This window comes from Anoplopoma fimbria, chromosome 14 (assembly GCF_027596085.1).
Source record: "Anoplopoma fimbria isolate UVic2021 breed Golden Eagle Sablefish chromosome 14, Afim_UVic_2022, whole genome shotgun sequence".
NCBI classification, from domain to species: Eukaryota; Metazoa; Chordata; class Actinopteri; order Perciformes; family Anoplopomatidae; genus Anoplopoma; species Anoplopoma fimbria.
Window position 1 is genome coordinate 9,877,215 of NC_072462.1, and position 15,636 is coordinate 9,892,850.

General features: G+C 38.3%; 1 protein-coding gene across 3 annotated transcripts in view; it reads left to right on the plus strand.

Annotated features, from left to right (window-relative positions):
- The first annotated feature begins 8,561 nt into the window (after nt 1-8,561).
- Nucleotides 8,562-15,636, plus strand: part of slc38a9 (solute carrier family 38 member 9) — a 33,908-nt gene continuing 26,833 nt past the window's right edge. Inside the window, exons 1-3 of one of the 3 annotated variants that reach the window (XM_054612571.1) lie at nt 8,562-8,574; nt 8,711-8,834; nt 14,196-14,339. In XM_054612571.1, the coding sequence (XP_054468546.1) occupies nt 14,242-14,339 (98 nt within the window). In that variant the 5' untranslated portion in view covers nt 8,562-8,574; nt 8,711-8,834; nt 14,196-14,241. Of the gene's footprint in view, nt 8,575-8,632; nt 8,835-14,195; nt 14,340-15,636 lie in introns of those variants that run through there. The other 2 variants (XM_054612572.1, XM_054612570.1) reach the window with 2 other exon arrangements.

Consider the following 15,636-nt stretch of genomic DNA (forward strand, 5'->3'; position numbering starts at 1 on the left):
CGACTGGAGCTTCCCGCCTGCCACAGTTGACTTTCTCTGCGTGCACAGTTTTCCCTTGCGATTATTGGCAACATTTCAGGTGCACTTACTTTCAGTTTATCTCTAAATATAGTGGTCATCTGGATTATTACACTTTGTCCATTTCATTATTATTATGTGAAAGTTAGAGTTAAATTAATAAGAAATGATGGACCTGTGAATTAAACTGTTTATTCGCATAGCATACTGACATTTAGGAAAACTACATCCATCTAAAAACAGGTGATCTTTTTTACAATGTAAAGAGGTGGCTATTTGAATTTAGAGCATCTAACACCGTCTGCAGACTTAAAAGGTGACTTTAAAGACGCTGTAGATTCCTCACTGAGAGAGAACAGAAGCTGTGGTCGGCTCGACATCTATTAGCGAAAAGATCCGTACAAGACAAATCTGAAGTCGAGGTCCACTGGCTAACTTTCAACTGCATGGTACAGTGTTGGAATCAGTGGAAGACCATGACATGAAATTGAGATGACACAGAAGTATGAGAGCTAGGAACAGTGCATTCACACATATTGTCACCACAGCTGCTCTTACCTGTCACTCAGGAAAGTTCAAGCATTAGCTGGGGCTTTGATAGCAAGAAGACAGATTTGGGGGTGATTACTTTGGAGTGATAAATACCATAAATACTAACTGCTGCTATGGTCGTTTACGGGCTGTGAGGAATCAAATTGTCAGTAGATAGAGAGCTGTCCTACAGCAGGAGGGCAACAGGATGTTGGACTTTGATGAACAACTTGATGGAAGGAGATCTGGATTGTTATCAAAGATCTAATGTGTTCGACCCTGACGCCTTAAAGCACCTTTACAAGTTGACTGTATCTTTGCTTTTTGCAATTCTGTCTTATGCAAATAAGAAGTGATAAAAATGTCCACTGGTCAAAGCTAACAGAAAACTGGTTCTCATAGGATTGTTAATATACATCTGATGATGCACCATGATGAAAATGATCATTTTACATCAGTGAGTATTCAAAGGAATGAGGTGGGACTCACCTTGACAAAGTGTATGTGTATATCTGTGGTTGTGCAGGTCGCGTGATGTGAATGTGTGCACACTGAAGAAGACGTTCTGGTTTGCTGTTTTCTCATCAGAGTTTTGGAGAGGGAAATATAGAGATATTAATGTTTGGTAATCATTTAAAAATGAGCTGAAGTGAATAATTAAAATGTGAAAAGGTGTATATTTACATAAGTGTAATGTAATACATTAGTGTGTCCTATAGTCCTGTAGGGTAAGAACAAAAAACAAGGAACTTTGTACTCTAGCACTTTCTTTAATGTGTACTGTATTAGTTCATCCTCTACATGTAAAGTACTGTATGAAAATTCATTATTTGCCTTGTAATGTTTGAGCGATGCTACGTTTAGAAATGGTAACCAAGAAAACATTGTTTTTAGAGTGTATGCATGCCAATGGTTGGGTCCCAGTATAATAGGAAACTATATGGAAAAAATGGTGCTATGTTATATTATATAAAGGTGCTTTTATGGACCCAGCTGAATGCATGCAAAGAGGAACTATCAAGAGAATAAAAAAAGAGAAAATTGATGTCCTACTGCTGTTCTCACATGAGTGCTGTCTCCCAAAGATTTTGGAAATTTGGAAATTCCAACCTACTATTTGTTAAAATGCAACAGGTTGGTATTCCAACCTCGGTGTATGATGCAGTAGACTGAAAACATGTCAGCAGGCTCTGCTAACTTGAGCACACGGTGTTACTTTCACACCGTTGAGTATCCTCCAACACATACGTTTAGTGTTTGTTGGCAAGGAGCATTATAACTCGGTAATGTCAATCCGCCAGCAGGGAATTTCCGACTGAAGACTAGAAATAGAACGCATAGTAGGTGGAAGATATCCTACCTGATCACAAACGGCGAAGTCTAACTGTAAATGTTATCATTAGCAACATCCACAGCTGTCAGATGTACCAGAACCAGGCTGAGTTTGTAGCCCTGAGCCAGGATGACTAGATTTGGAAATTTACCAGTTTTATGAAGGCAATGCAAAAACCAACAGTATTTCAACCTAAAGAAACAATCAGTCATGAGGTGGTTCTGTTTTTAAAAGAAGAAAAATGACATGTCTATTTACAGTTACACTGCCTTTGTGACAAAGGTCTAAAAGATCTATAGACAATCTAATGACATCATTTTGTACTCTTAATTCTTCAGATGTTTATGTGTTTAAATATTTTTTTCATGTAGCAAAGTTATAGGAAAGCAAATATCAATATACTCTTTGAAGGGTCGAAGTTGTTTGAGTTTAGAAAAGTTTGTGCTGAAAAGAATTTGAAAAAAGAAAATGTGTATGTTTATTGGTTGTATTGATCATCTTTCTTTTTATGTTGTTCATTAAATGTTTTACAGGATTATCCATGCTTTAATTTCTTGTTCATTGTATGACTCCAAGCAGTGCCATACTATACTGAATGCATGCAGAGGTGTATAAAATGAAATGGAAAGTTAAAGGAAGCTTCTACTTGATCATCAAATCGTAACATACTGTATGTTGTCGCCAACTTTTTCAAGATCAAGCACCATTTTAAACTTTTAAATGCTAAATAGCTCTTATGGGTTAGTTGTGTCGTCACACCTAAAGAATACGTCTGCTGGTACTTCATATCTATCTTCTTTCAACAAATGTTGATAAAAAGAACAAAATAGAGAATAACACCATCATTTCATCACAACATCACAGAGTTATCATTAAATATGTTTTTTCTCTCACATGACTAACACAACAGTTACAATTTAGTTTTAATCCATGCAGAGGTCTGCACTGGCTCTGAGCAGGCATGCCTCTCAGCTCCATCCCAAGGGTGTAATTGCTTCTTGAAGTGTTATTTAGGCATCAAGTCAATTTTTTGACAATACAAGTGTAAATGTGAGGTTGATGCCCATTTCAAAGGTACAGAATAACTGTGTCTCTTGCCACAGAGCAGCGGCTGCACTCAGCTGTGTGTGTGTAGCTCTGTTAGCTTAGAGCCAAACACATTGTCCAAACAATAAGACTGAGGAAACTGTTTTCATCCACCATTTTCTGGCAGAGAACCGCTACCTCAGACTTGGAGGTACTGACTCTCCTCCAGACCGCGTTATACTGGGCTGCAAACCGTCCCAGTGCTGCTGAAGGTCATGTTCTGAAGGAGCCAAAAGAACCACATCATCTGCAAAGAGCAGGGACAGGATTCCGAGGTCCACAAACAGGACACTCTCATACCCCCAGCTGGGCCTTAAGATCCTATGCATGAAAATAACAAATTTCCAGAAAAGGATCTGAATGATTCTTCCACCTTGAGTAACTTTTCAGAATCTGAAAATTATCCATTTCATATTGGCATCGGCAACATTGGGACACTGACATGCGGTTTCGCTGTTATTAATGCATCACCTGGTTTTAGGAGAAGATAAAGCAGTGAGTTGGGTTTGAACTTTTCAAATGGAGTTTAATGAAAAGGCAACAAATGAAACGGTGGAGGAGAGAGTGAATCTCAAATGGTCCACATGGGTAACACATGAAATTATGTATAAGGCAAGTCTAGTTACAGATAATGCTCGCTGTTATGAGTTGATTAAAAGAGAAGGAATGGAAAGTTGATTATATAACTGAAGATCATAAACAACTGATAAGCATATTTGACTTAGGTATTTTGTTGTATAGCTCAGTAATGTGATAAAAAAAACTGGATGTTTTTCAAAACCAGGCCAATACATTAATCACTGAATTGTCTCATGTGAAATAACCAGATCTCTTCCAACTTAGAAGAAAATTGTGTTTATGAAATACCCCTTCGGCTTTAATAAAAAATAACTAGGTGCAAAAAGGTTCACTCAGTAGAGTGCAGATCTCCACCAGGTGTGTCTGCAACGACCACTGCTGTAATGAGGGATTGAATGAATACAACCAACAACTGGCTAACATTCAGTCTAGACACCAATGGACTGTAAGGCGATGTAAAACAAACTTTAATAAAACTCAAAAACAAGCAACGATGAATGCAGGTCATCGGCTCAAAGTCTTTGTATAATACATTTTAAAGAATCTCTTCAAATGTTTTGTTCAAATTATATTGGATTCTACTAACAAATGAATGGATGTTGTCACAATTCAAAGGCACAGAAAACCCAAGAGCACGACTCAGGAGGCAGTTGAAGTATTTACTGAAGACCAAATACAAGGATTTACAAATCCAGGCAGGCAAACAAAGAACAAAGGGGACAGGCTGAGGCAGATTCCAAGGTACACAGGCAGGGTCAAAAAACCAAGGTAGATCAGGATAACTTACTAGTAGAATCTAAATGCTTGAAAGCTACGACACATGGCACGAAGACAATCTGGCAAAGAGCTAGTGGAAGTGGGCTGGTAGATATACTCTGGAGCTAATGAGTGAATGGGGAACAGGCGAGTGGGGAGGATGAGCAGTTGACAATAATCTACCAGAGGAGGAGCAGGCAGGGGGGAGTGACCAAGTCTGAAATGACAGCAGAAAACAACATTAACAACACGTAAAACATCAAAACTGAATAAAATAAGCAGATTGAAATACAAAATCATGACAGGATGTTATGTTGAAGGACTTGCAAGATCTCAAAACAAGTATTCAATACACGTCGAAGGAAACGGATGACCTGAAATCATCAAATTCAAAACAGTTGGCCGCGTGCGATAGTAGGCAACAGGACACGTTGAGGAAAAACATCCAGGTCTCAACAAGAAAATTGACTATATAGAGGGCCAGTCGAGGAGAAATAACCTGTTTATTAATGGCATGGTAGAAACCGAAAACAAAGGATGGGCAGAAGTGGAGGATAAGGTACAACAATTGCTGTCAGAAAAACTACAGCTGGGGAAATGTTTGGCTCTAGGAGTATGCTTATTGGAGACCCACACCTTCATCTGTCCATGTCAGGTATGGCAATAAAACAGGTCAAGAAGACCAAATTATTGGATGTAGTTATGGATGAAAAATTGTCGTGGTCAGAACACATTGACAGCATTGTTACTAAAAAGGGACATAGCAATGGCTAGAAAGTGCTCCACTTATTTAGTTTATTCCAGTGCTCAATAAGAACAAATACAGCATACATGCACTCTCGCTTGTCAGAATCTTCAGTTGAAATTAAACCCCACTATAGCTTCCTCATGTGTTTCAGAAATCTAGTATCTAATCAGACAACTGAATATTTTTTTAACCAAGTACAATGCACATGCTACAGACATAGCCACCTCACGAGGAATGCTAGCTCAGGTCACTTGATACCTCCAACCCCAAGAACAAATCTTGATACTATACATCCTAATCTCTGACTGTACTTGTACTATTTTAATTATTCTGACTGTACTGCTTTAACTGTTTGTTTTACATCATGAATTGTATGTATTATGTATTGTCATTTTTGGGGACCACAGGAAGATTAACAGCTGCCAAGGCGTCAGCTAATGGGGATCCAGTTAATAAACAAATAAACATCGCAAACTGTCGTCCCTTATTATCAGCAGCTACTGATAAAAGATGCTCTCAGCTGTGGCCCCTATCTGCCGGGGGCCGGTTAGAGTAGTGAGCAGTCAGTGGCAGTATAAAACCAGTAATAAAACTTGTTCTTAGAAACTGTGAGTCACTGCAACCACTAGAGGTCCCTGATCATGCAGTCATAACTAGACTCCCAGAATATGATGCAGTATGCTGAAGCAGAATGTAGCAAAATTAGTCGTGGCAAAAAAGAGAGGTGCACACTCACTCACACATGCTCAGAAGTGCTCATATCTCATATTCATGATCTACTTCAATGCCTTTGTTCGCCTTTGTACCAGCCCTGTTAAGAAAGAAGTCAAGTATTATATGCATTATAAAGAAACCAAGGTTTAATACCCTGTTAACAATTTAATTTGGCTTCCAAATATATATTCAAATGAAGATTTTTTAAGACCTACTGTTTCTAAAGCATCTAAAAGTGAACAGTCTGTCTTTGTATAATCCCCAGACATCTAAATAGTGCTTTTATCAGTGAACTATTTGTCACAGTCGCGTGATCGCGCTGCCGGCTTCACTGCGGCAAGTATAAACTAAGCTTTACTTCAAAAAGTCCACTGTCTGGATCTGCTGTCAATTGCACATCCTACCATATCTGGAACAGGACCCAGTAGCACTTTTTAATCAGGCATTCTTTGTAAAGGGTTTATACGTTGTTATGACAACTGTATTAATGTACTGTGGGACACTCTGTCTGGTGTTAGAAAGACCAAATCTACTTCCTGTGTTAAGTAGTCAACTTTTGTTTTTATAAATTTAAAAGGTTTATCCTAAATAAAGATTCATGATTTTCTCTTTATAATAATTAATTTGCAGCTATGAAGTTAATAAGTAGGGGTGTGTATCTATCCCTCTGCGATGATTAAATATGTCTATACATATGGTTTGCTGCACAACACAAAAATGAAAAAGATTTTCGATATTGTTTTTTGTCAGTCAAATCTGCAATAACTTAACCTTTATGAGTATGAAGTCATATCAAGTATGAAGTACTATAACGTTTATTTTTTTGATTTATTATTTGTTGCTAGATGGGCTAATTAAATAAAGACACCAACAGTTGGGATGGAAAATGGGAGCAACAAGTGAAAAGACCTGAAAACACCAACTCAAAGTTTTGTTTGTCTAAGGAAAAACAAAAGAGGTAAAGCTTTCAAATGGATCAGAAACTCGTGGTTTTGTTATTGTTATAAAAATAGGAGGTTCTTCAGACTGAGCGCTGTGTGGCCTTCAATCCAGTGAGTAGAGTGAAACAATTATGAAACTAGAAGTGGTCACTAAGCAGAGCGCAGATCTCCACCAGGTTTGTCTGCAACAACCACTGCTGTATTGTGTGAACAAATAAATACAACCTGTGCTGTGGGGCGTCGTCAAACAGACTTCACTCAAACTCAAAAACGAGCAACGATGTAACATTGTCGTGTGACAAAATGAATCGTATTGCTCCAAAACACAAAGGTAAACTCATCAAGCTGTTCTGTCTGCTTAGCAGCGGCTGACCGGCAGAAAATGGACAGCAGTGTGTTAAATGGTAGTTCCATTAGCTGTTGGACCAAAAAAGAGCGAATGAGGAGTTAGCAGTCAGTGGAAGTTGAAAAAACGGTTATAAATCTTGTTCTGAGAAAGTGTAAGTCACTGCAACCACTAGAGGTCCTTGATCATGCAGTCATAACTAGACTCCCAGAATATGATGCAGTTTACTGCTGCAGAATGAGAGATTAGTGGACAGACACAGAGGTTAACAATCACTCACACAAGGAAGCATGGAAACACACACACGTGACCAAACACAACTTCTCGTCAGGCTTACGCCTGGGTGAGATTAAGATAGGTACTAAACTTGCATTATGTCAGTCATGTTGATTACAACTTGTCAATTGCATAATAATAATAATATTGTATATTTCTTTTTTTTTAAATGTTCATACCATTTCAATAAGTAAATATAGAAAAGAACAGCTGCATCAGATGAAATAATAACAATAATAATAATAATAATAATAAACATTAATAAAAACAACAATACAAGCAATAATAGTAATTATAATAATTATAATAATTATAATGACAATAATGATACAGATAAACAAATGAAATAGAAGCAAAAATCTGAATAATTTGGTGACAGATTTCTTCAGACAAACATCTCTAAGTAAATTTTAGCCATTGACATGTATTTTTTTATTTGTTACAAATTGAAGAGACTCAAAATAACCTTTCTTTCAGATGTGTTTCTCTAATTCAGTTGTGTACAAGTGTACAAGATGAGAGTCGGTGTTCTCTGCCTAGTATTGTAGAGACATTTCAGGTCTGTCTGTTAATCTTTTTCTCATAATATCAATATAATGTATATAGATGGTGCATACAAATCTAGGAACCTCGTGTTGCTTTTCACAGCTTTGTAATCAAAGCTAAATATGATACATGGTGCTCAAACACTGGTCAGAGTTAATCGATGTTTTCCTCAAATTTTAATGGTAAGATGCTCAGAGAGTTGTTTTTGTTGCTGATGTTGACATTCCTTATGATGCAAATAAAAAAATGCACTTAATGAAGGAACTACAGTTTTTGTTCAGTTTTGTTTGTCATGTGTTTGTTGGGTTACTAATGAGCTAAACATGAATTTCCTTGTGCATCCCTGTGTTGCATAATGACAATAAATGAACCTTGAATCCTTAAATTCTCTTAACTTGATAGGGAACGCGTTGTTTTTTAGAACAGCCAAATATTTAATAGTGAAACGGTATTGTTCAGTATTAGGTGATTCATGATTTCTCTCACGCTGTTCCAGTTCAGTTCAGGAGGTGGCGGTAATGCAGTTTAACGCTCTTTGCAAACGCCCAGAAGAAGAGGAAATGCAAAGCAAAGGAGGGGAAGAAGAAGAAGAAGAAGAAGAAGAAGAAGACCATCGTTCACAACAAGAAGACAGGCACAGCTTGTACCTCATCAGTTGGAAAAAGAACTTCTATTATTCCACTTCCTCTGCATTCAGACTGTGGACAGTAACGTTAGCTATTATATTCCGTCTCCTGCATATTTGTGTTGGGGGGGGGGGGGGAGGGGGACGACGACAGTAGCTTACTTTACCATCCGCCGCTGTGTGTTTTTATTCATTTTACTTTATTTTTTAGTCACGTTAGTCCAACTTGCTGGTTGTAACATTCGCTGACACAGCAAATCTGAGATGAGCTGAAGACAATAGGAAGGAGCACTTCACTGCAGACTTTGGTACGGATCTGAACTTCTGCTCTAACGGTAACTATGCTAAAGTGTGTGTGTGTGTGTGTGTGTGTGTGTGTGTGTGTGTGTGTGTGTGTGTGTGTGTGTGTGTGTGTGTGTGTGTGTCTTTGGCACCAACCTAGTATTTGCAGTTTCTGAGAATTTTAATCCTGTTAGGTATTTCACATTGACCAACTAGCTTTCTAGAAATAAAGCATTACAAACACTCACATACATGTGTATAGTTGCTTTAGTGTGTACAAGTTCTTTCAGTCAATGTGTGTGTGTGTGTGTGTGTGTGTGTGTGTGTGTGTGTGTGTGTGTGTGTGTGTGTGTGTGTGTGTGTTTTCTCTAACATTCACCTACTTCTGGTACTAATATCGTGAAGAAAGCCATCAGAAAGTGTCCGTGTGGTGAGGCTAACGTTCCACCTCTCAACACCTCTAACACAACAGGAGGTTTAAAAACAGAATGCTATCGTTAAGTCGAAGAATCGAACGCGTTCAAACAACCGTCTCGGGGTTTGTTCCTGTTGTACGTGGGTGTATTAGTGTGGTCACGTGCCGTCTGGTTTGACGTCCGCGCTTGTGGTGAGGTTATCTAAAGCAAGGCACGGGCTGTACGGAACTGCACGGCTCTCCATAACTGTGGTTGATGTTGAAAGGCTAACGAGGAAGAGAATAAGCTTCATCATGTCTGTCAAACCGGTGTATGACTCACCACCCCCCCCCCATGTTACTGCAGCTACTGTATCTAACTTAAACATATCACTGAAACAGCAGGTGGGGTTTTACATGAAGTCTGCCTCGTGCTTAGTTTATAAGTCTATAAAATCTTTCAATAACAAATATGATATGTTGCTGATGTGGCTTTTGAACTTTGAGTGCTGTATACTGCATGATAGATATTTAAATTGTGTTTCCATTTTTGGAATCATGACCATGATCATGGTTGGCCACTGAACTGCTTTTCATGAGCAAGCATAAGGACTAGCTTTAATTGAGTTCTAACACAGTCATTAGCGTACCTCCTCTCTGGCCCATCTCCATCACCTGCAATAGTACAAATGGTTTCTGGGAGTTTTGCAAAGGTCATGGGCTTATGAACTGTGTGACCAAACAATTCAGATGAGACGGATGGAAGTAGCCATTAGTTTCCACAAAGCAGTAGAGTTGAGAAGATGGATTGTTTCGTACTAATCCTAAATCAAGATATGACTTGCTATTAAGTCAGGACAGTTTAAACTAATTTGTGCCAAACACGGAATAACAACTAGGATGTCACTGAGGGAACTGTCATGTATGCTACTCTTGCAAATATGATTGTTCATTAATTTACTACACAATAAGCAAACTGATGCTGTTTTTTTACGGCTTACATTAATGGCAACACTCGTCAACATAAACCCTCTCGTATGCCGTTATTGTCAGCATACCCAGCAAGAATAATAATGTTTTCTAAAATATTGTTGATGGTCAAGCTGAGCTGTCAACTCTGACTCCATCTCCCTTTGTTAAAATAACAACACTTAGAGTAGCTTAGGCTATTTACTGAGGTTGTCCCCATAAACACAGCCAGACTGTGTAAGATGAGTAGTATCATAATATCTGTGGTAGAGATAAGATAAAATAAGTTAATCCTTTTATTAGTCCCACAGTGGGGAAATTTGCAGAGCTAATCTACATTTACAGTCATGTTAGAGCGGGATGCATGTTAGTTAAAGCTACAGGCTAAGCTTGTGTCCGCCTCCCACGTAACTGGGGCTGTGCAAAAAATATTGATATAGCTTACTATCGCGATCATTTTTTAAACGACAGTGTATGGATATGTCCGCGACTACTATCAATACATTAAACAAAATAAAGAATTCCTGTTTTAAACAGATTTAAAATGTCCTTTTAAATGTTTTCTCGAATCCCTTTGTGTCCTTGCAACCTCGTCCTCCACTCCTGAAACTCTAGATGCCTATTGTCCTCTAAGCTAAGGCCGACAAATGATGGATGTAGCAGTGTAGTACCATCCACACCCATTTACAGTAAATACCTACAGCCTTTATGATGACTGCATACATATCTCAAGACTATTTAACAGTTCAAGTAGTATACAGAAGATACTTCATCAGATGTGCACGATTGTCAGAGAGTAGGACTACAAAAACAATAATTCACCAATGTATCGAAAATATAGTTTAAAGGTTACATGAAATATATTAAAAAACACTTTGAATTGTGATCAGTTCTTTATTGTAATTACTTAAACCCAACTAGAGATCATTTTAACTGACGTTTAATTTAAACCTACTTCCGACCTGGTTTAAGGGAAAGTCTGTATCATTTTCTCAGAATATGCTGTTATAGAAGCAGCAACGAGCGTGTGTCAAATATTCAATGCATCCAATATGTTTCTTATCTGAAAGCAATTAAACACAAGACAATCTTTTTACAATCATCTATTTGGAGCTGTCAATTATTATTAACCACAAAATTGGATTGCAAAGATTGCCAGCATTGTTGTGCCCAGTGACAGTATTGAAGTCCTCAATTTGTGGAGCTTCTCGTAGGCAAGGGTTCCTCCCAGTCAAAGTAAAGATTAGGCATGTAAAAATGCATACTTTAAGATCACAGTTTATGATACATTCATGGAATTATGAAAAGCTTTAAAGGTAACTTAAAGGGTAAGTCACCCTCTGAATACGGCACAGTGATCGTCCGGCCCATGTGTCGTGTTTAATACCACAGCAGAGAAATACATGTAGTTCATGTATGACTAGGTATGGGTATTCGTAGGATTTTTATCAATTATAGTACTCTTATCTATACTGCTTTTCCGTTTGGTTCCTTATCAATACTCTTATCACCTGTTTATGATTATGTTGTGAGAAAAAAAGACAATTAGGATAAGAATTGACATTGCTTTATTATTCTTGTATGTAAACAAATAGTCTTTCTTGAGCAGCAAAGCAAGAAGTTCTAAAATCTCTAAAGTACATTGTCAACTAAACAATTAGCTGAGTATTTTCTTGATTAGCCTGTTCTTCTGATCAAACTCTGTATGGCATCACTAACGTTACCTACAGTGGACGAGGATGGACGGCGGATCTCCAAACAGTAGAATACTGATAATTTCTGCAGATTGATGTTCTGCTTGTTGTCCAGATGTTGTGATAAACTGCTGCAGTTTCCCTTAACTCCCTTAACTTGTGAGGGTTTAATTGAGTTTGAGACAACAAGAGTTCTCATCATCTACTGGAGGAAAATGTAGCCTCACTTTGGATCTTTGTGTTCTCTCTGCCATGATGTGTGTCTCACTGTATTGAGTCGGAGTCGAAGTGTATGTGTCAGAGTAAAGACAAAGACAAAGAGACAGGACGTTTAAGACAAGGAGTTCTCTCTCTGTAATTTTGATGGCAGAACCTTTAACTCTGGACCTTAGCAACATTCTGGTCTTTACTCATTTGGAACCGATTTCCCTTTAGAACAGAGTTTCAGGGGGCATCCCTATGAATGACATTGTTAATCCATCAGATCAGGTTTGCTTTACCCAGCCAGCAACTGTGTTTGGGAGACACAAACTGGGGCTACAGTTAGCCAGTGCTCTGGTTTCCTACTTGGTGCGGCAGCTGCTACCAGAGTCGGTGGGTCAAGATACCTGTAAGACTTCAGAGTCTTGCCTATTTTATTACGGTTAGGGAGGAGCCAGAGAATTCAGCTGAACTGACACATACGAGCTAATATAGGTGTTTGAAGTGAAGTTAAGGAGTGTTCTGATTCATTTCATGAAACAGGGTTCCACAGTAACAGTTGCCAGGTCACCATTGGCAACCATTTTGTCAATATTGATCATCAATGATTGACAGTTAGTATTGGTGGAAATAAAATGTGATCTGGATCCTTAAAAGTTCTATTTGCTCCACATCTTTCTTTGTGCTGATCCCATCCATGATCCATGATCCATGATCCGTGACTCTGATCCTTGATCCGATCCAAACTGTTGGATTCGTTAGACCCCTTCTCTGTAGTGTGCAGAGTGAAAAGCAGCAGGAATACTGCTCAAAAGACAAAAATATCCACACACATCCTTGATATTCTGCTGTTGACATACACACATATAGTTGAGACTTTATAGGAAAGATAACAAAAATAAGTTTTTGGTGTTCTTGGTACAGGGTGTAAAGATGTAAAAACGGTGTACACACACACACACACACACACACACACACACACACACACACACACACACACACACACACACACACACACACACACACACACACACACACACACACACACACACACACACACACAGAGGATAAGTTTAAACCATTTTTAAACATTGTGATCTGAGGAAGAAACTGAAAAGTTGTCCATTTGAATACATGTGTGGTTCTAAGTCAGAATGAGTGTTATTTTTTCAATTCTGTTTTTCAAAAGCCTTAACCCTACATGTGATGTACAGAAATTATCCTTAAATCCTTGCATATTTACTCTCCTAAATTATAAGTGTCATGTGAGTGTATTACAGCATTAAGTCAATTTGCCAATCAATCAATCAATCAATCAATCAATCAATCAATCAATCAATCAATCAATCAATCAATCAATCAATCAATCAATCAATGTGGCTGTTTGCTTTGTATGAAAGTTAAAAAAACAATGTTTCCAAAGCATCAAATAAAAAAGTACTCTGTAATATAATATAATGACAAATATTAAAACAACATTACATTGCTATACTATATAATATATTATATTATTGTGTACTTTTTTTATTTGACACTTTGGCAACATTTTTTTTGTTGACTAAACTAGGATAGTGTTTAAATGTTTGGATGTGATTTTACTCCATTCTAAGCAGCCGCTGGTTACTAGACTTCTTTTTTTCACCAAAACTGCATTACCATCTAGTTAGAGTGGGCTACCCTCCAGGAGCGAATTTCAGCTGATTTTGCATGTTGCATTTTCCTGAATGAATTTGTTTCAATCAGATCTCCACACAACAATCTTGGGGCCATGTCCTATTCCATGGAGAAATGGGTTTTAGGACCCAGCAGCTCATTTTATCCCCAGGTCAGCAAGCAGGTTTATGTTCAGATCTGGATGAAAATCACCTTCCAGAGATTGTAAACTTTCTTGGGAGAAGATAATCCAGCAGACACAATACTCGCTGTTATGGATTGCCATAACAGCGAGTATTTCTCTACAGGGTGATTTTTACAGCATGCTGGAGTGAGTGGGAACCAGTGGCTACCTGGAAGGTAGAATAAAACAAATCAGACTTAACACAGCGCTATACCAACAACTACAATTGCTTGCAGTTAAAATCCGTACTTGACAAATAATGTTTTATGGTTGCTCTGTGACAGTCACTGATTAGATTTTACAACATATCTGCTCCCAGTCAGGTGATGCGCGTTGAGAGGCTTTAGCTTGGAGTCAGAGGTATCATGGAGGACGACTTCAGGCCTTTGCTGAGCCCAGAGCAGATTGGAGAGAGCTACTCCAACCGAGGGTCCACAGACTCGCTGGACTTCAAGGCCAAAAGGTAGATAACACTGAAACACTACACCAATCGATATGCAATATTTACTAGCACCACCCTTTTGTGCACATGACTGTCCTGTGAGAGACAGCTGCACACAGGTTCATGTTGTTCAATAGATAACACAAAGGAGTTCTTTCAATTTACTGGCACACTAATAATGAGCTAATACCAGACAATAGAAAGCCACACACTGGATTGTTTGAAATCATATTCCTGATTTCTGGGCATTGGGCTTGATAAATGAAACCCCATATAACGTCAATCATAACAAAAGTGCTTTATACAGAGAAAAACCAACAATGTGTTAGTCCGTCTCTAAATACTTTCAGATTTTCTCGTTCTGTGAAACGAGAAAGTCTCTCAGCTCCAAGCCCATAGGTTCCTACTGAGGACGATCATTTTTAATAAAGATTCCCAAATAGTTTCATTCTCAAATAAGGCACATTGAAAGAAGTGGTGAATTTGTTTGGGTCTACTGCAGCGGTGGTCTGTCTCGGTGGACGAGTTCATTTTTGTGGCAGCAGGACGGTGCTTGTGGGACTGAGTCAAAATAAACTTCTGTTTGTATGTTCATGGTTATCAAGGAACATGGCATCCAGTTCAGCAGTCCGGCTGCACCGTGATGACTGTGCCTGTTTTTTTTTTTTGCCTGTCGTTGTTTGTTGGGTAACACCAGTCCAACTTCTTGATATTTCAACAAAATATAACTAATAAATACGAAGACATAAATCCTTTTTTTTTTTCTCATCTCACTGCCTTTTTTACATTGTTACTTCTATTATTGTTTCTCTCTTTACCATGTAAAGTGTTTTTGAGTACCTTTTTTTTTAAAGCGCTATAAAATTAAAATGTATTATTGTTATTATTAAGTCTTCTTTTAAAACAGTTTAGGCTGTGTATTCAGCATGTTTTGTTGTGAGGAAATTGAGATCTTGCCTCTTTGAATGGTAATGGCCCATTGTCCTTTTGTGTGATGTTTTCTCTCAACTTCAACAGAAACTTAAGATCTTCATGAGACACAGTTATCTGTCCAGAACTTTCAGAGAAGTCTGATTCAAGGACTCTTATGATGTCTGAAGGAGTAATTTCTTGCACTCTGATTCAACTCACATCGTGCTATTGCACCTGGTGTCACTTTTCTCACTGCTATGCAATGGCTTATTCCAATGGCATCGTCGTACTCTACACTGGGATTCCTGTGGCTAACGAACCTCTATTCAAGGTCTCTGTGCTGTGCATAAGGCTGAGTTTCTTTGCCAGACACAACTCCCATTTGAAGTAGGGCTTGTGATCAGTT